The sequence below is a fragment of the Drosophila ananassae genome, chromosome 2L (genome assembly GCF_017639315.1).
Source record: "Drosophila ananassae strain 14024-0371.13 chromosome 2L, ASM1763931v2, whole genome shotgun sequence".
NCBI classification, from domain to species: Eukaryota; Metazoa; Arthropoda; class Insecta; order Diptera; family Drosophilidae; genus Drosophila; species Drosophila ananassae.
Genome location: NC_057927.1, coordinates 24,387,471 through 24,408,567, shown reverse-complemented (window position 1 = coordinate 24,408,567; position 21,097 = coordinate 24,387,471). Strand labels below are relative to the sequence as shown.

Below are 21,097 nucleotides of genomic sequence, written 5' to 3'. Positions count from 1 at the left end.
TTATAATTCCATAAACACAAAAACTTGATAATTTATAAATAAATTTAATATTTCTCATTATTTAAAAAATATTTACCAAGAAAAGTGGTTCTATTTTCAATATTTTACATGTTTTAGACCCGAACTTTAACCCTCTAAATAACAGATTCTCAAAAAAGTGATTTTTATAGGAAGCTGACTAAAAAATGGACAATTTGCCTAAAATTTGTTTAGAAATAAATTTAATATAAGCTATATAATCTAATAATATATAAAAGTATATATAAATTAGCAATGGAAATAGTTCTGGGGTTAAAACTATTTCAAAATAGTTTTCTGAAGAGGCGATTCCTGTACAGAAAAAATTCCATTTTTGGACAAATAGTCTGCTTGGTTATTATAAAACTCTGCAGAATCTTATAGCCTTAATTCTTATAGTGTTTGAGATTCAAAATTCATAAAAATTCATAAACTTCTATTATATTTTTACAAAAGAAATGTTTTTGAACGCAATTAAATACATTTTGGACAATTTTAAGGGCGCCTTTCAAAAAAATTGGCATTTAAAGGGTTAAAGTTAGACTTGGCCCAGACCCATTAGTTATGCTAAGTACTGGGCATAACTGTTTTCGCTATTTACCCGTTACTCCACGCAAATTAACTGTCATATTTTGCACATTAACTCCTTAACAACTTTTTATCGTTAAGTAAATGACAGAAAAGGCCGCCCATTGTGTGATTATTGTTTCAAGTAAGTAAAGAAATTGACGTTTCACGGAATTTTCACATTCTCCCTCATTAGGGGTTAAGTGTTAAAAACGGTTCTGAGTTGGAACGTGCTAAAGACACACACTGAATGTGACAAAAGACTATTTTACACTTGTAGCACCTTTTTATTTAGTCTTATTTAGTCCCGGCTGCTGGGCGGTAGAACACCCATAAGAATGTGTTAAAAACATGATTCAACACAATTTTCTCATCATTGGTCCAGATCCCAAACCCATCCTCCATACCATCCTCCATCCCCTCCAAAAAAAAAAAACATCTTTTCGCTTCACTACATTTTGTATTTCAGAGTATATATGTATTTATTTTTAAAACCCACCTACCACCTACCTAGTTGGGTTATTCTCTTTGGTATTTTTGAGTGAAAAGATGCGAACGCATCGTTGTGGCATCTATGAAGAATATGTATAGTCCGGGAGCTACTCTCGGAGCTGACAAGAATTCCAAAACAATTATTTTTGGGACGACCACGAGAGCACGACCACGCCCACGTTGTAATCCGAAAAATTTTTAAAAGCATGACGTCGAGACATAAAATATCTAACAATGGAATGGCTTCTGTTTTCTTTATGGATTTAGAACGAAATGGCTCGACAAGATAAATGGAAATGTTTCGAGTTTGATTTGGAATTAGCATGTTCCTTCTTTGTCACTTTTCTTTTTTTTGTTTTTTTTTTCCAAAAGATTTAATCGAAAATAAGAAAAGACAGCTACAAGATGTGATGATAATGATGAGATGCTGCTCGGCGGACCAAGCGAAGTGAAAGTGTCCCATACTGAGAGTGTTTTGCATCTCATGCATGTATAAATAAAAATACCTCCAACGAGATACACAACAAAGCTATAGTACCATAAACGTGCTATGGGCTAACCTTCGGAACAAATAAAAAAAGGGGGAATACAAAAAAAAGATGCGCTGCCTGTCAGGGGCAACATCTCATTCTCAATTTCTTGAGAAACGCAACTACCAGTTTCTTTCGCGGACTGGACTGGATGAGTCTGGAGATTGTATCGCCATTGACCTTAGCACGAGAGTCTCTTTCTGATTTTTACATGGCTTGGAATTAATCGAACCGGTGACGAAGACAACAACGTCATTAGCATAATGGAAATGCGTACAAACATCATTGAGTTCGAGTTCGAGTTCTTGTTTCGAGATCTCTCCATTGTGGAGACACCAAGAGTAGTTCTTCCACTTATTCACTGGTTATATGGACTCCTCCGGTTGTTGTCTTCGGCTTGTTGCATTGATTCACAAGTTTTCGACCGTTACCAGTGACGAGACGACTTTCATGCGGTCTGACCAGTTGCCTGGTTGGCAGTTGAGTTCAATAAACCACAGATCTTTACACGAATCGAGTGTATGTCAAGTCGAGTTTAAGACACAGAGCTATAGAGTCTCAAAGAGCTATAGGAGCTACAGAGCTACAGAGCTTTAGAGCTTTAGAGTTTTTCAGTAAAAGAAAGAAATGTTAAGAAAACATCATCATCATCCATATTCTTCAGCCATCACTTTCTCTGCTATTGTTTTTCTTTTTTTCTTCGAAGCGATCTCTGTTGCCTGATTTTTGAAATAAAAACAATTGTGGTGGTCTTGGGTTGTGGCTATGCCGCGTGAAAGTCATAAAGACCTGTGCGAGATCTCTATCAATTGCTGTTTTATGGCTTAGACCGGCAAATTGCCCAAGCTGTCTCATCGCCGGCTTTTTATGGTTATAGTACATGACCGGGAGGAGTCTCTCAAGCAGGAAGTCTCAACTTGAAGCGCTAATAGAGCGCTAGTGAGATACAATATTGTATAAAGCCGCAAAGCTTACCAAAGCGGAACTTTGTCATTGCGGTTTTGTGGAGTTTTTTATTAAATCACGAATGCAGCCAAGCCTGGACGGAAAATGCTTTGCAATTTTCTTATCACTTCTTACGCCAAGTTCAGATTAAAGTTCCACTTTGTGGACATGTAATTACTTCCACAGGGTGGTTGTCACTTGCACGAAATCATAAATCATAATCGAAATAAGGTCTCTGATTCAATTGCAAAAGAGCGATATTATTAATCATCAATGCCAAACAAACGAAACCATCCTAAATGGCATAAATAAGAAAAGCAAACAAATAAGGCTTATTCGCAAGGCTGGTAATTGATATTTAGTATAATTTTTGGTTGGAAAGTGCTACTAACAGTGGTGTCACGAACTGGGTCTTTCGTTTGCCAAATCGCTTTGCCAAAAACGATTTAATTTTTATGGACTTCGACGATGACGGCGACGGCACCCTTGGACGCAGGTGGATGCGCAATAAATTGTAATCAAAGTTGGCTAATCGGTGGGATTCGGGTGAGTCCATCTAAAGATTTGGCCAGCCGAAAAAAAAAAGAAGGTATTAATGCCATGTAGCACTCACTATTGTCAGCATTAGACGTGGCAGTCATTAATCAGAAAACGAGGTATGATTAGCAATTGACATGTTAACATAAAGCAGATTATTTGCCATTCACAACGATTGGAACAGTGCCAGTGGCATTGGCAGTGGCAGTGTAAGATATAAGTAGTCCTATAGTCCTACTTCGATGGGATGTTGAAGTTGAAGTGCCGCGCTGTGCTCCGACCCGCCTTTTATGCCACACTCGAGTCGAGTTACGAGAAAATCCCCTCTGCATATATACTGACAGGGGGAGGCACTTGCGAGATCTGCCGTCCCGTCTGCCAGTCCGCCCGTCCAATCCGATTTGGACATGTGATGGCGGTGGCGATGTCGGTGGCGATGCTGGAATGCGGGGGTAGCCGCACTTAAATACAAAAAAAAACACTTCCGCTTCAATGCCGGCTCAAAACATACAATTGCGATTCTTTGTGTTTTTGGGAGGGCGCAGCAGCATCACTGGGTGGTATTTTGGGTGAAAAAAAAAAAAAATGACAGACCGAGATCCCAACAAACATCCCAACACAGTCAGAGTCAGACGACCAACGCACTCAAACACTCTACGGATGAACGAGTATAATACGGCTCCCATTATCCGGCATGAAACTTAAATCAGATTAACATACAAAGGCCACCAGAAAAACGAGAAGAATTCCCATCCAAAAAACAGTGGTCTCTCTTCTTTATAAATGAGGCTTAAAATTTGTGCAATCTTTGGCCTGGAAATCGAGCGAACCAGCTTTGTTAGCACTTTTTGTAACATTTGGCCACTGGATACTTGATAGTTGATATTCATAAACATATTCTTATTTTTTATTTTTCCAAATAATACAATTAGAGAAGTTGCAAGAGTCAGCAGAAAATGTGGGTATCAGATTTTCAAATTTTATGCAAATTAAGCTAAAATGCGAGCCGCAGTTCGCAGAGAGACATTGTGGCCACAAAAGTGCAAGAAACTGGAAATTAACAAATCACGAAAATTGTTTAATAATATCTCTCTCACTCCTTGAAAATCCCGGACTTGTCTTGCTAAATTAAAAAGAAAAGAAAAAAATAAGGCCTTAATTAAGCGGCTTGAGCGACTAAATTGGGAGCAAGTTTGTTGCCCAGCGAGTAGTTACAACTCGCAAAAGCAATGTTGCATAATCGAGACTCAAAGACTCTACCACCACTTCGACTCGTATTGGCCAAGATCTCGAAAGAAAAAAAAAAAATGGTTTCTAATGGCCAGTTAGCACTGTACTCGCACCGTTAATTGCATGTTTCGTAATTAGTTGGTCTTGTTACTGGCTTTCAAATACCTCCAGCTGGCAGCCGAGTGAGGTCAAGACTACAATAAAGCGAGGGAGTCTCCAATACAAGACTCCACCCAGTACCCAGCCATAAAACCATAACAAATTAATTAAGATTAGAGATTAAAGCAAAAATTTACGGTTAGCGGCGATGTGGAGCAACTGAAAAGCACAAAAAATAACCCAAATGGTTGACCTCAATTTCTATGCTTTCTTGGCAAATAAATCGAAAGTAATTACAATACTACACGAGTAAACATCAAGCATTAGAAAATCGTTTACAAATCGCAACAGATATCCATGAAAGAAAAAAGAAACAACCAGAAATCCAAAGCAAAAACCCATATCAATTGCTTGGAGATTCAAAGCTGGCGGACCTAAAGACCGTTGAGATATGGAGGCGGAAATGTGAGCAGTTATATTGTGGACGGAAGGCAGTTTGAAAACAAAAACAATAACAACGCAACCACCATAGGAACCACCATCCGTGCCACCGCGAAGCAAAAACCTACAATGTCTTTTTGAGCAAATGAAAAGTAAAAGTCAAATAGAGCGCAACAAATGCAAAAAGCCGCCAGACAACCAATAGACAACAGCCAGTTAGTGGCCAAAAAAAAACCAAAACAAGAAAATTTTCAAAGTTACGTACACACTACCGAGTAGTACACCCTACTACCGTGGAGTGTGGTGTGTGTAGAGTTTGTAAACCGGCTAAAAACACCAACAAAATCAAACAAACAACAAAAAAATAGAAAAAAAAACTAACCACAATTGAAGGTGTGTCCGTCCCGAGTTCGAACTCGTAATGCCCTACGAACACAAATTAATTGAGTTGTAAACAAAGTTTTTAGCGTGAAAAAAAAGAGGAATAAGTAGAAGTAGAGCAATGTTAATAGGTTGGATAAATCTCCAATCAAGTAGCTATTAGTATTCGTGGCATAACCTTCCAACTGACACTTCTCTCTCTATCGCTCCAGGCGAGCGGCAAAGAAGCCAGCCGAGTGGAACATTGAAGTGGCTCGTTTATTATCAGGACATCATCAGGGGGGGTAATACCATCACCACCACCACCACCACCACCACCACCACCACTCCCACCATCCACTCCCACCAATAAATAGTAGTCGGGGAGTGTCGAACAAATTCCTAAGTCACACATTCTTTTCACAAAAGTTCTGAATCCTATGGCTATCCTGCCCGAGTTCATTACTATTATATCCAGTGGGTATTGAGTTATTTACGTGCCATGGGTGCTGATACATAGACATATATACTAATATACGGGAATTGAAAGAAAAAACCTTCTTAAATTGATCCCACAGCGAATTGCATTCGAGTAACTCAATTTGTTTATGAAATTTTCTTCCATTTTTGGTCAGAATTGTCACATAATTGATCCCTGAGTGATTGCAGCACTTGGGGCGATGTTGAAACAATGGTATCATATCTCAAAAATAAGCCTAAATCGATAGGAAATTCAATTATAACCCAATTTCCTAAAAGAACCGACAAAAAAAAAAAAAAACTAAAGACTAAACGAGTATGAGAAAATTGCCGCTGGCCAGTGGCCGGTCAAAAAACAAAAAAAAAAAAGAGCAATAAACACATAGAGGGTTAGGTTAGTTGGCCAAAGCCAAAAGCCCGCTGTGATTCGAATTCCGAAACTTTGCCAATAGGCCAGTTTCAGATTCAGATTCAGATTTCAGGCGTCCCAGTCCCAGCCAGCAATAACAACTGCATTGCAGCGCACATGGAACTCGGTAATCGGTGCTCGGTACTCGGTACTCGGACCAGAAAATGCCAGGCAAGTTTAGAGAGCAGACCGGGCCAGGCCAGAGACCAGTACCAGTACCAGTACAGACCAGAGACCAGAGTACAGACCAACAACATGGGCCCACCACGTGGGAAACTTAAATTCATTCAACAGCGGAAGGCTGGCAGGCAGTCTGGCAGGCACACTGAGAAATGGAAATTGCAATGTCCAGACTGTATAATATTTATGTTTTTTTTAGGATATACCAAACACTCTTGTCGTGTTTTCTTGAGTGTTTCGAGATAAGCCTTCGATATGAATTACATCCGAAATGGACACATAAAGCCAGTTAAATACAAATATAAACCAGTGTTGTGCCCCCCCTAAGGGTATAAATAACATTGAATTCCAAAGAGCTCTCTCTTCCTTCAGGATCGTTAAATGGCGATTTATTTCTTGTCCACAATTTGATAAAGTTTTTAAATGGCCACGATTTTTTTTACGAGTGTAGTATATATAGAAACAAGAAACAAATACAAGAGAGAGAGATTGCATTTTATGACTCGGCAACAATTACGACAAATCAGACAAAAAAAAAAAAAAAATCTGAAAAAGAAACAAAAATCTGACAAAAGACCCTCGAATGACAAAAGCTCCAAACAACTACGATCTCAAGTGGGTGATGTTGGTTAATAATAGCGTGGAAAATGGGTTAATAAAATATACTTTTTTACACGCTTACAGCTCAGCTCAGCTCAGCTTAGAGAGATCTAAGCCGGCCAGAGATTATATAACTAAACAATAACAATGGCAAGAGAATTGCACAAAATTTCCAAATAAAATATTGTGCGAAAATTGGCGAAAAGCTGAAAAGAAAACAGGGTGCAGGATTATTGAGTATTTGGACTGTTTGTTTAGAACTTCCGACTTAAGCTGCAAGAAAAGGGGGTGGTCTTACCATCAAAAAGGTAAATAGGGGGGGTAGGAAAAAAAAAACAACATCAAGAATCAAGAACGTCGGCCAATAATCGAATTTTAATCAAGCGAGCACCCAAAAGAACAACAAAAATAATAAAATGCACGTCTGCATGCCATACACGCGGACTATGCTTCTATATATTCCGTAGAATCGTTTCTTTTAGGGTTTTGTGGCTTTGACAGAAAACCCGGTGTGGGTCTAAGGAGGGGCATGGTTTGTTGGATGGTTGGTTGGATGGTTGGTTGGATGGTTGGTTGGATGGTTGGTTGGTTGGTGGAATAAATGTAGCTGAAGAAAATGCGCTATGAAGAGAATGCGAATGCGAATGCGGACGCTGAAAAATGCCCTGAAGCAAAGTCAGCCAAAGAGCCAGTCAGTCGCTATAGTAGAGCTCGCTATACCTCATCACTCACCCACACACGACAAATATTATATATATATATATATTTATATATATTTATTCACCCGACCAACCGACAGACCGACCGACCAACCATCCATCTGAAATTTTTATGAATCAAGGTACTTGGCAAGTCCATTGTGTTTCGGTTTAGGTTACTCTTGCAGTGTGTGTGTTTTGTTGTGTTGTGTGTGAAGAGTGTGTGTGATGAGTGCGTTGTGCACGGCCCTGTTTGCTTTCTGCCACCTAATTGAACGGCTCAAATTGCAAGCCGACTGGGAACAGGGACCAGGGACCAGAGAATGCGAATCCAAAACAACCCCCCTTTTGATAAATGCCCCCATTTGTAATGCCCTCCATTGTGTGCCCTCTTCTCTCCCTCGCATTTATATGGTAGTTTCCCATCCAGATGATACACTTTATTGTTTTAAAAATTCTTTTCATTTATTCTTAATACACATCATTGTCGAAACACAAAGGGCTCCGACTCATTGTCGGAATACGTTCTGTGGGCCATGGACTTTGGATGCGATAAGCAGTACCAGCAGCGGGAAATCCAAAATACTGATAGGAAGTCTCTAATTATAATTATTAGACCCCAAGTCTGAAGGGGGGAAAGAAACAATAACAAAAAAACAAATCCACTGATTTTAAATTCCTAATCCGAAAGGGCATCATCAGGAACAATGAAAACGAATTAAGCTGATAAGACGGGGGGCTTAGGCTTAGTTCTCTTTTCCAAAGAACTTTTCCGAAACAACAAAATTTTTGTCATAAAACTTACTTATGAAGTTGGCTTTCTTCTTTAAATCTATTTAAGGTAAAAAACTTTTATTATTATATTTTGTGTAATCTTTTTCCACCTTCCACCCCCTAATGATACCCTACCTGATACAACAGCTTTAAACCGCTCTGGTGTGCTTCGTTTATAACGTCATTGTCTTAATTAAATGGCTCGTTATCTCGACGTTGGGGTTTACAAATTTTTTTGCCGCAGTCCCTCTCGAAAGAGGGTCACAAATACACGTACCAAGTGACGCAATGAGATATTGTTTAGATTTGTTGATTTTATTTTTAATAGTTTATTAATTTATGCGACACGTTACGACAATAAACAAGTCGGGGGCTGCTACCATTTACGATTCATATCTAATAGGGATTTGTGGTAGTGTGGTAGTAACAGTTCCCCAACGATTCAGCAATGAATCCCCCTCGAATAACCTTCGATTCCCCCACGAATCACACCGCTTGTAAAGTTTGACGTATATTCTATATTATATATCTATTGCCAGGGCTGCTACCCTTTACGATTTATATCTAATAGGGATTTGTAGTTAGTAGTGTAGTAGTAGTAACAGTTCCCCAACGAATCAGCAATGAATCCCCCTCGATTCCCCCACGAATCACTCCTTTTGTAAAGTAGAGCGACAGGAAAAACCATCAAAACATAAATAACTTTCATAATTGGCGTGTCGCAATTTTTTTGACGTATATTCTATATTATATATCTGTTGTCACGTCGCCAACACACAAAAGTATCTATAAAAGTAGATAAGACTAGGGAGCGAAATACACGAAAAACTAATCGCGTGCCTCGCGACTTTAAACTTTTGACAAAGAACTTTTTTATTGACACCCTTGGGCTTTGGTCGGTGGTTGGGGATTTATAGTTTCTTTTCAAAAAGTCTTCTAGTTGACGAAACTTTCTTCAACAATTGGCTTACAGTTGCGGCTTACCCATCTTATTTATTCACAGCATGTGTCTCGAGAGGAATACTTTCGCACCTTTTTTATTTTATTTTTTTTTTTGAAGTAGAAGTAATCTCTGGTATCTCTGGGAATTTCTTCCGCAATATCATAAAAAAAACGACAGTCATAACGATGTGTTATTGTTTGATAATCAAAGCCAGGGGCATTGAAAAGAATATTTTGTGATTATTTACAAACTCGAGAGTCGTGTGTGCTCTCCCCGAGGAGCAAAATTATCGTCATTAATTGAATGATTGTGACGACAAACAAGTCCGGCTCATCAATATCGAAATAATATCGGTGTTGTGGGGCAATGAACGTGATCCCAAAACGACATGAGGAGTGCGATGTGATGATGTGATGTCGCAATCAAAGTGCATGGCCCCCGGAAATGATAACTCCCCACCACCGGGTATCAAATTGACGTTTCTATCAGAGACACAATGTCTGATTAATTGTTTGAAATTGATTTTAGTTCTGCGTTTTATTTGTAACAGGTGTATATACATATGAAGTACTTATAGTACAATCTTAGCTACACAAGGAGCGTAATTTGATGTCGTAAGCTTGTGGGGTTAATACCAAGCTACCAGCTTAATTGCGATTTGTTGGGCAATTAATTGGACTGCTCCGGCTAATCGCAGACTCTGACTCTGGCTCTGGCTCTGACTCTGACTCTGAAGATTAAAGCCAATCTCCTCCTGGAGAAACTAACAAACGAACGAGAGTGAACTTTTGCCGGGGCGTGGTTGGGGAGCAAAAGCAAAAGGAAAGTTATTATTATCGGGGTTGTGTTGGAAAATGAAAGTCGCGTTTGGCTTTTAAAGATTTCTCACCTCACCTGGTGCGTACAAAAAAAATTAACACAAAAAACTAGTTTATAAAAAAAAAAAAAAAGAACACTCTTTTTCGGAGAATCGCCGGTCAATTAAAAGCGAATCACGATAGTAATTAAAGCTCATGATAATAAATCCGCTTTTGCGGCGTGGCAAGTTTCCACGTCGTTAAGTTTCTCGTACACTCGGTTCCTGTAAGTTCTTTATCTTTTTTCCCCTTTTTTTTTATTTCTGTTTCATGGCTTAATGTCTGAATAACCTAATTACAAAGATAGAAGCATTAAATTGTAATCCATAAACCCCACTTTTATCGAAATCGAATCGAAGCTTCTAATAGCTTATGAGTTTTTAGTTCATTTATCATTTGGCTTTCAAATCTTGAAATACTTTTCAAGACTAATAATGAATAATCGACCGAAATTGTATAGAATTCGAGTTTCAGTTTCATTTTCAGTACGAATATTTCTCTCTTTAAGGTCATAGCATTTTTCATGCAACACCTTGAGAATAAGCAGTGGTCTACTACTACTACTACTACTGCTGGCCTGGCCAAAAACCAGTTTTTTTTCTTTTATTTTTTATTCATAATATGTATGGAGAGCACTGGCAAGAGTTATAGGTCGCTGCAGGTGATGGTGGTGTGGTGGTGTGGTGGTGGGTGCTGTATAATTGGCCGGAAAGCGACGTTGACGTTGGCCGCTCTCGGCAATTAAAGGCAGTGGCGGCAGTAGACGGCAGTGGCCATAAAGAAAGCAAGGTTTTTGGTCCTTCGAACTTGCCAAGCTAACTTGCCAACGGCAGTGGCAGTGGCAGTGGCACGCAATGTGGCATAAAGTCAAGAATAGCAAATAAGTAGCAATAATATTTGCTTGCAAAGCACAAAAGCAAAAAAAAAAACCAAAAAAAGCCAAGGAGAAAAAAAAGGGAAAACCACTTGGCATTGTCGACAAAAAACACTTACGAGATACTCTTTCTTGTTAAGGGGAAAGCGTTAGCGTTTAGTATGTTAGGAAAATGGAAAAAGCAGGTAAATGCAAACGAATATCCTGTTCGTTTCTTTTATTTATTTTCCTGTCTTTATGTAAACAAGTTGAAAAAAAAAAAAGCAAAATCACACTCCAAGATATCCAGACATCCAGACATTGGGTTGGTGTTATCGTTTTGTGGATAATGGTGGTATGATGGTATGTGAGATGTTCCTGAGAAACCCTCCGAAAGTAGACCTTCTAATAATCCCCATAAAAGTGGCCTTTAGACATTTGTTGGTTTTCAGATAAGATGGAAAATATACGGGCTTGTTAAGTACCTCCGAATAATGATAATGAATAATGTAAATATGATCCTCTATTTTTGAGAGATATATGTGAATAGGATATCGATATGGTGTCATTTTCAGGACATTACACCATCCATTCCCACTTGTGTCCTTGTGTCCATATGTCCAGAAATGCATATCCCAGCCAGGCCCAGTTCCGTTGACCCCGTTGATAAATCTCGATTATGAATTTATTGAAGCATTCATACATAAAAACGGTTACGGGTGACAACAGCTTGCAACCAAAAGAGCAACGCTCCAACAACGACACCACCAAACGTTCGAAAAATGTTAATAAAAAATTCGGATTGGGAATGACAATGGAGAAAAATAAAACAAAAAAAAATAAAAAAAATCACAAACCAGATGGTCCAGTAAACAACCCTACATATAAGTCAACAGACACTATCTTTTCGCAGTGTCATCGAAAATTTCAGAAAATGAATACTTTTTACGAATTATTTGAATAAATAAAAACAATACTCGAAAAGCGAATGGTTGTCCGGATAAGATAAACCGTGAAATATCTATGTATTCCAATGGAATGTGAATATATATTTCAATATTACAATATTTCAATGGCAATGAGTGCGAAAACAGATTAAACAAGCCAATGTTTTTTGTTGCCTGTGCGGATGGGCAGTCTGACAATTTAATTTATTTTGCCTGCATTAGACAAATAACATGTGAGCTGGAAAGTAGCTACTAGTCTACTATGGAGTAGTCTCTCATACTATCCTTAAAACAGAGTAGAAGGAGGAACAATGGCATGTCAAACTACAAGTTATGTAGTTCGTTCCACACCCATTGTGTCTGTCTGATGGGGGTCTACTATACTAGACACTAGACACTAAAACTAGGATAAGAGTTTGGAGTTTTTGGCATGCACTTGGAGGAAAATAATAGTCCCAAAAATTTATGTCTGAGGCTTCTCAGGTTGAAAGGTATGCCAGCAATTTTCTACTTAAACATATTTCCACTTTACCACACCACTCTACTGACTCTGATATATATTTTTTTTTTTTTGCGTTTAATCTTTAAGCACCCTTGAAAGTGAGAGATACTTTAAAAAATAAAAAAACAACAATCATCATTGGTGGTAAAATAGAAAGACTGCTACGATTCAGACTTCCAACATGTGTGTCTGTCCTGGGGGGGAAATCAATTTCGTGGATAATCTTAGTGGGTTCATCATTGAATTTATTGCAAATGCTTAGATAGATGGCTTAGAATTGGAAGTGAATTTTCAGACCAGTTTTCTCTTCAGCCCTCATCTAGATTTATGCCAATCGTATTCAGGGATTATTGGGCCAACTATTGCCAGAAAAAAAAAAAAGGAGCCATCATTGATCAAATACTGCCTGATTGTGAGTTTATTTATTTTGGAAAATAAAATCCCTTAAATGCCCCTTCCTTCCTTAACTTAATTTTCGCTTTTTATTAAGTCCTGTAATCAAAACAGAAAGTTTTCAAAGTCGTATCAATGAGTTTGAATAATAAACATGGTATTATAGAGGGCGCCACCGAGAAGGGGGTGATGGTGTAAAGAAAAAAGTCTATAAATATAAAAGCAATTGCAAACTTTGAAATGACTTTTAAGGGTTAAAAATTAATTCAAGCTGTGCCAGTGCCAGGGCCAGGGCGTGACCAATTAAATGAATATTTTCCTCACTGGTGAGTACCCCCCCTTCTCTCAAAGGGATAATAAAAAAAAGTTAAAATGTAATGTCAAATGGGCTATGAAATGGAATTCCTGAATACAAATTTTGTTGCAAAAATTCTCATAAATAATTATCGAACCAGCGAACTAAAACATTTCTATTTTTTTCACTCTTAGGGAGTAATAGTGTTATAGGAAGTGTTATAATATCCCTCCAGCGCACAACCATAATTCTTGTATAGTTTTTTTTTTTTTTTCTATTTTCCAAGTGCACGAGTGCGTGCAAGACAGATAAATCACATTAAAAATTAAACAAAACCCGTAGTCGAAAAGTTTTGTTGGACGCCGTCGCCGACGCCGCCCTCCCAATGAATGGAACGTAATTTAGTGGAGGAGGAATAGGGATTGTGGCTGGGCTGGGAACATCCCATCCATGTATGCTACTATATGGGGTGTGGGTAGAGTGTGTGTAGTGTGTACTAGGGGGGAGGGAGGACTAGGGACTGACAATGAGTGAGTTACTTACGTTCAGCATCCAAATGATCATCTCCTCGAGGACAATGTCCATGCTGCTGTGGGCCCCACTGAGGGCATAGTCTATGGGGTTATCGCTACTGCGCCCACGGGTCATTGTTGTTTCTGTTTCTGTTGTTGTTGTTGTTGTTGAATGTGTGGTGCGGCGACTCATGGGAGTGGGACTACCACTGCCACTGGTACTGGCACTACCACTAGTACTGGAATTGGGATTCGGATTGGACACAAATGTTGTATCTCCTGCTGCAGATGATGTTGTAGCTTCCGATGCAGATGTGTCTGTTGCAGTTGTAGCTTTTCCAGTTGTTGTTGCTGTTGCTGTTGCTGTAGTGGGCGTGGTAGTATATGTGGATTCGGATACGACTGGACAAGTGGATAATAGTGTTGGTTTACTGGCTTCAAAAAGACCAAATAGTTCCAGATCACGCTTGCAACAACAGCGGCATATGCGTGGCATCTCCAATGCGGGGGGATCCTCCTCACCGATACCAGTACCAGTTGTACCAGTGGACAAGTGCGATGCCAGTGGGAGAGAAAGTGCCTCCCGTTCCATCAACTTGGTTTTGGCCACTTTGGTTGTTGATTTTCTTTTTTGATTTTCGTCGTTTTTTGCGTTTAGGCAGCCGAAACTGCTACTTCTCCGTCGATTGGCACTCATTATTCTTGATTTTTTTCTCTATTTTTTTTATTAAATATTTTATTTTGGCTTTATCTCGCTATAATTTTCACACTTCACCCACGAAATTGGCTATTTATTTCTTTCAGTTTCTTATTTTTTTTTGTCTTGGCGACAGCGACCAGCGACGGCTTTCGTTCCGAGACCTAAAAAAACCAGAACCAGAGGCCAGAAAAAAAGATATTGAGCAACAGATTTGTTAAAAAGAAGCCTTTTTTTATAGTATTTGTATTTGTATCTGTATCTGTATCTGTGTGTCTTTGCGTTATGGTTAGTTATTTTGTTGTTATTGGATTTTTTCTGATGGGATTAGTGTGTGTGTGTGTGTGTGTGTGTGTGTGTGTGAGCCAGTTTCAGTTTAGTAGGCCAACCAGAGTCCGATTCGGATTCAGAACGTGTATTTTGCCGCCGGCCGGTTGGTACCCCAAGGGGGATATAATACAGCCTCTGGGCTTACTGGCCACTGCCTGCTGCAACACCACCATGCCACTGATACCACTACGCACCACGCCACGCCACACGCACCACCATCAGACATTTCAATTTCGATTTTGGGCAATAAATAATTCATTCACAGAGACCGAGAAACGAACACCTGCACCTTTTGTGTGGCGAAATTTCTAGCCTTTTCAGATAATAAGTATCTTTTAGCTTTCGTTTGTTTTGAAATTCAAAAGATAGAGATAAAGAGTGAAAGAATGAGAGAGAGAGAGAGTGTGAGAAGAATCTTGAAAATGATCAAAAAAAATTATTTTTGGCGGCGGCATTTGCAAACTCACACACATAGGTATAAACAAAACACACAGACACAACAACACCCCACCACCACCCCACAACAACAACAACACACAAATCAGACGAACGGACACTTAAGGGGGGAGTGGGGGTGTGGGGCAGGAATTTAAATTGGTGAATTAAATGCAGATACGCACACAAATGGGAATTCCGTTACTTTTTCCAATTTACTTTTGATTGTGGTTTTGGACTAAAAACCCGCTATTTGCTGGCAACACAACACGAAGGGGTTACGAACGCGTTTTTGGCAGTACTCTTAGCCAAGATTTTCCTTCTTCTGAACTTAATTAGTTTTTTTTTTTTGGGGGGGAGGGATTATTGCAATTGTAATTTGGTTTTCGGTCAATTGATTCCGACACAATCCGAGATAAAAACACAGAAGAATGTTTCGAACAATTTCTCGGCACTTTCTCCGCGCTCCCAATTTCGACGTCCGTCGCGTACGAGATTTGAAATTGGAAAAAAAATATTTTTGTCGCCTGTTGGGTATTTAACCGGAGGGTTACACTATTGCCGGCCTCGACTCGGTTCGGATCGGTTCGACTCGGGTCGGTCAGCCCGAACCGAACGAACACCAACCAAAACACCCGAACGTCGAACGAAAGAGCTAGTGAGAGGGGCACCTTGTCGTCAGAAACAAGCCAGTGCGTGCACTGTAAACAACTTTTAATGAGGAAATGATTGCACTCGTGCTAATAATTGGAGAGATTATTATTATTGAACCCATGCTGGGGGGATGTAATAGGCAGGCATTATAATCTTTCATGAGATTTTTCATGAAGGCAATAGCCTTCTCGCACTGTCTTTCTCATTGTTGCAATTGAAACTTTAAATGCAAAATCGTCATCAATTCAATATCATTTGATCATTTAAACTAGTGGACCACTAGTTTTTTTTTTCAGTGCACGACACTCTCGAGAGAGTAGGTGGCTGTTAAGGTGCTCTGTTAACCTAACAGAGCAGAAATATGTAAAAATAGATGCATTGCCATCCACTATTTACCGGTTCGAGAGAGGGAGAGAGAGAGAGAGAGAGAGAACGCAAACATTACAGAATGGGTGGCTGTGGGAGACCTTGCACATGTCAGTGTAATGGTTTAAATCACAACTGTAAACGTTTTGTGCGTTGTAATCTCTTCGTTGCAATATGGCTAACTGTATTATTCTGCGGCATTACAACTTGTTTGTTTTAAATTTGCATTTTGAATATGAAATATAAACAAAATAAGAGTTTAATTACTTGAAAAACTAATAAATTTATATGTTTAAGTACAAATTATAAATAATATTTAAAATTAATTTAATTTTTTTAATCAATTAGTTAGCAGCTGTTAGAACAACAGACGCATATCTTTTGGATTCAAAAAGTTGCCTATAACAGAGACCCAGACGAGAGACCCAAGCTAAAAAATGAACGGAATGCAGTGGAATACTGGAATTTAAAGAATTTCCTGAAAAGGCTACAGGCATGTTCTGGGGTAGCTTTGATCTTTTTACCCTTTTTCGACTGACATTCTTTAGGTGAGTGAGGCAGTTCAGTTTCTCAGGGTTCTCTCGGTTCAAGTACAAAATTTAAGATGCATTGTGATTTAGCACCGCAGAGCAGCAGAGCAGCAGCAGCAGCAGCAACATCCCGAAAACCCAAGGATGTGCGTCTGATAAGAATTTATTATGTCCAAGAACCGGTGGTACTTGGTACTTGCATTTCCACCAACTAAGTACCACTAAAAATGTCAAGTACAGAGAACTTGCTAGAAAGTGCTTCTCTTCCACTGGTCTGTTTGTCCGAAGGTGGGGGGAAACAGGCGGGAAGGCGGGAAGGCAGGCCTAAGGCTAAGGCGGGAAGCGGGGTCATCATCGCACATCAGCTGTTCGGCGGGAGAGCAACCACAACAGAGAGAGAAAGAGTGAGAGCGATGTGTGAAAATGGAGGGAAAGAGATAGAGCTATCATGAGGGCTATAAATTTCATTTGGATGCTTTTTTTTTTTTTTTGCAAAAAAATGCAACGAAATGCCAATTATGCAGGAGAAAAGGAAACAGCAAAAATATAAATCCAGGCAAAAACCACCATAATGACCAGGGATTGCGCAAAAAGCTCGGTAAGCAAATTAATTTGCATGGAGGAGTCTTAAAACTGAAATCGTGCGTGCTTGTCGGTCGTTTTTGTCGTTGTTGTTGCACAAAAGTGGCACGGGCACCCTTTGTTTTTGGGTGTTGTTTTCGCCTGTCGCCTGTCTACATATCTGCTAAAAGGCACCCAAAACGAACACCCGTAAGGACCCACTACCAAAAGAGCAAAACTTTTTACTGGACGCCCTGAGGCCACATGTGATGTGATTTTAATGGGTCTATCAGTGACGCGGTGGTGCAGTGCGGCGTCACTTTATTTGTACTCACATTTTAAAAGGGATTTGGCCAGTGAGGGGCACATTCTCGGAGATAACGCCGCCAGCATGGGCCGGCGGCTGCTGGTTTTCTCCGACCCAGCTCGATGGTTAAAAGTCGTTTTGATTATCGCCCAGTCCAAAATAGATCGGTTCCAGCTTGTTTTTTATCGGTTCCAAACTACGTTAAACGTTCTTTCTATATCACTGCAATTGTTACTAAAAAAAAAGGCACAGCGAAAAAATAGACGCTTGGTAAGAAAGAGATAGGATGTGAGTATAGTTTTGCTTGCACCTGAGAGCTTGAAGGAAACAGGAAGCACCGGGGACAGACAGCGTTGCCACAGATACTCTAGGGTTGTCTCTATACCACGAATTTCTTTATTTTTCATTCAATATATTGCAGTCTCTAATAAAATATTATTAAATTAATATAAATAATTTGTAAATATTTATAAGAAATAACTTATTTATTCATTTCTCATCCTAAAAATATGTGGTAGCTTGATAATCGAACCAATCTGGCAACACTTGCTAAGGCCGGCTCAGTAAGAAAAATGTGTAAGAAATTTTGTTGGATTTATTGTACAAATAATACTGATCTTAAGCTTTTTTTTAGATGCGTTTACACATATAAAAACATTAAGGTGTCATCTATTATCTCAGGAAACCCCCGGCTACCATCCTTCTCCCATCTACAAGGACTGGATTCAATTATTTGAAGTTGAATGATTTGATGGTCGGATTCCTCTTTTGATGGCCTCTCATTCCTCATCCTGAACCTCACCAGAGGTGCGTGTCCTAATTATAGTCCATCCTAATTGCAGATTATGATTCGATGAAGTTTATTTGGGTTTTTAAAGACATGTTGCCATCAGTATCTCCTTTTGAAGATGTACTTCGCTTGAAGGGCATCTCATAAAAGAGAAACAGCTTCTGGCTAAGTAATTAGCCAAAATCATTAACCTACCAACAGTTTCAACATAGATGTATTGGCTTGCCATTCATGCAAGCCAACGCCCCAAATAGTGAGTTTAACACTTCCTTTCTAAAATATATGTATTGTCTATAACCTTTCTCCCACTTTTTAGCGAAACTCTGTTTTGTGGTCACGCCCTATTTGGGTCAGTGGAAGGTCATAGTGCTCGGCTGATGGAGTTAGAAGTGGACAAGCTTTCTATAATAAAAGTGGAAATCTTATAAAGGAAAATTACCAACAAACCAAACAAATGTTGTAAGTCACATAGACACCACATTCAGCTTCAAGCGCCAGGAACACCCGAAGTTGCGGTAGATCAGGGTAGCCAAAGAAAGTTATTGAAAAGCTGTTTTAGTTTATGAATAATAGATACCGTTGAACTTTTATATTTGAAAGCTTAAAAGTTGGCGGCTTATCTTAACCGTCCGGCAATCCAGCAAAGAATTTCTGGCAACGCTGATCGCATAAGTATTTTTCGTTAATCGCGGTACGGTCACACTGGCCCGCCATGCACATTCTAAACGTAAACAATCACTTTTATAATTGCATTTTTCACTAAAATCTTACACAATGTCACTGCAAAAAGTTAAAGTAATTGACCAAAAGGAGTACTTGAAGAAATACCTATCGGGCGACAAAGAGAAGAAGAAGAAAAAGAAAGACAAGAAGCTTAAAAAGACCGCCAAAGTAAAAATCATTGATGACGATGCCTACGAAGACAATGGCCAGGTAAGAAGTGTTTTTGAGCCTGAAGGGAAGTCTGAATCCTCTAATTGTTGTCCAAGGACACTGTAAAATAGACTAACCAGCAAGGACTTTAACAATCTTTATCACCAAATGTTAATCATTTCATATTTTTAGGAAATGGACGAGGATCTTCTCTTTGGAGGCGAAGATGCACCACAAATCGTGGCCGAGTACATCGAGGACGATCCCAGTGCTCGCAGCAAATGGCGCAACATCGCCGTAAAGGACGAAATCAAAGAGGAAAGCGGCGAATCTCCGCCAGCGCCTGCTATTCGCATCAAACAAGAGCCCCTTGACGACGAGGAGGATCTGTGGGGCCGGAAAGCCGCGACTGTCAAAGTGAAAGATGAATTCTCTCCCCAAAAACGACAAATCAAGCAGGAGAAACGCAGCAGGTCCAGGGATCTAAGTCCGGAAAGGTCAAAAAAGAAGAAAAACCATCCAGACCAGAGTCCTCCCAGAAGAAAAGCTGACAGAGATCAATCCCCGCGTGGCAGGAAACGAAAAGACTCGGATCAATCACCCCCTAGACGAGCGAGAGATAGTCCACCAAGAAGGCGCCAGGATGCATCTCCGGTTAGAAAACGAAGAAGTTCGGATCAAAGCCCGCCAAGAAGACGCAGAGACGATGACCAGTCGCCGCCGAGGAGAAGACGAAACGATTCAGACCAAAGCCCGCCCAGAAAACGAAGAGAACCGTCGCCAGTTCGAAGAAGAAGGGATTCCGACCAAAGTCCACCAAGGAAGCGAAGGGATGATGATCTCTCACCACCCAGAAGGAAAAGCCCACCTAGAAGACAAGACGATGATCAGTCTCCTCCTAGAAGGAGGAGAAAAGATTCAGATCAGAGCCCGCCAAGGCGCCAGTCTCCCGTTCGCAGAAGAAGAGATTCAGACCAGAGTCCTCCACGTCGACGACGTTCCAGCAGTGGTGAGCGTAAACCTCGCCGGGATCAGAGCTCGCCTCCTCGCAATCGGTTCAAAAAAGAAACTAAAAGAAAAAGTCGGTGGGCCAAGGAATCCCCCAAACGGTCCCTCTCTCCGCCGCCCACCCACAAGCCAAAATCCAGCAAGACACTGGATGGCAAGAAGGCCGGTCTCCAGGATGCACAGTCCCTCAAAAAAGAATCGGATGAAAGGCGTCGTCAGGAACACGACTTATTTGAGAAGATGTCCAGCGAGGTGTCCGGTCGAGATGCAGAAGTTCAGATGCGCAGCACTGGCCGAAAAGGACGCCGGGCTCGCGATGCCGCCGACGAGGATCCGGCCGAGCAGCGTCGCAAGGAGGAACACGAGAAGAAAAAGAAGGAACTGTACGATCGCTGGGGCAAGGGCCTCAAGCAGATCGAGGATCAAAAATCACGAATGGAGGAGATGGCACACGAGGCGTCGAAACCGGTGGCACGATACGCCAACGACGAGGACCTGGACCGTCATCTGAGGGAGCAGGAGCATGCCGACGATCCCATGCTGGAGTACATACGTTCCAAGCGAAAAAAACGCGACCAACAATCGAATCAGCCGGTGATGCCAAAGTATGAGGGCAGCTATCCCGAGAACCGTTTTGGCATTCGACCAGGCTATCGGTGGGATGGCGTGGACCGATCCAATGGCTACGAAAAGCGATGGTTCGACAAACAAAACGAGAAGCGGGCGGTGCAGGACGAGGCCTACAAGTACAGCGTAGAGGATATGTAAATTTGTATATCCCTTTTTATTGTTTTAGATTTTTATTTGCAATAAAACTGTTACAACTGTCCTGTAACCATAATTAAAACATTTTAAGAGTTTTCTGTTTATTTAGTATACGGTCC

At 40.2% G+C, this 21,097-nt stretch overlaps 2 protein-coding genes across 7 annotated transcripts in view; one reads left to right on the top strand and one right to left on the bottom strand.

The window, feature by feature from the left end:
- Positions 1 to 17,967, bottom strand: part of LOC6503452 (protein split ends) — a 37,023-nt gene extending 19,056 nt beyond the window's left edge. For 2 of the 6 annotated variants that reach the window (XM_032456433.2, XM_032456437.2), the window contains exons 1-2: positions 17,571 to 17,886; positions 13,694 to 14,523 (exon numbers count right to left, since the gene is read on the bottom strand). In XM_032456433.2, coding sequence (XP_032312324.1) covers positions 13,694 to 14,359 — 666 coding nt within the window. In that variant the 5' untranslated portion in view covers positions 14,360 to 14,523; positions 17,571 to 17,886. Of the gene's footprint in view, positions 1 to 13,693; positions 14,524 to 15,309; positions 15,767 to 17,570 lie in introns of those variants that run through there. The other 4 variants (XM_032456434.2, XM_032456435.2, XM_044714235.1 and 1 more) reach the window with 4 other exon arrangements.
- Positions 17,968 to 18,074: 107 nt separating this feature from the next.
- LOC6503398 (BUD13 homolog) lies at positions 18,075 to 21,062 on the top strand. Its single transcript, XM_032456439.2, has 5 exons — positions 18,075 to 18,118; positions 18,177 to 18,349; positions 18,421 to 18,585; positions 18,649 to 19,265; positions 19,398 to 21,062. The coding sequence occupies exons 4-5, from the start codon at positions 19,107 to 19,109 to the stop codon at positions 20,979 to 20,981; spliced, it is 1,743 nt and encodes a 580-aa protein (XP_032312330.1). The 5' UTR covers positions 18,075 to 18,118; positions 18,177 to 18,349; positions 18,421 to 18,585; positions 18,649 to 19,106; the 3' UTR covers positions 20,982 to 21,062.
- Positions 21,063 to 21,097: the final 35 nt, after the last annotated feature.

What these genes read in the sequence shown, in the direction of transcription:
- LOC6503398 (XM_032456439.2), top strand. Translation starts at nt 19,107, where the DNA reads ATGTCACTGCAAAAAGTTAAAGTAATTGACCAAAAGGAGTACTTGAAG. An exon ending in CCTACGAAGACAATGGCCAG is followed by an intron (nt 19,266 to 19,397) that starts GTAAGAAGTGTT and finishes TCATATTTTTAG; the next exon opens with GAAATGGACGAGGATCTTCT.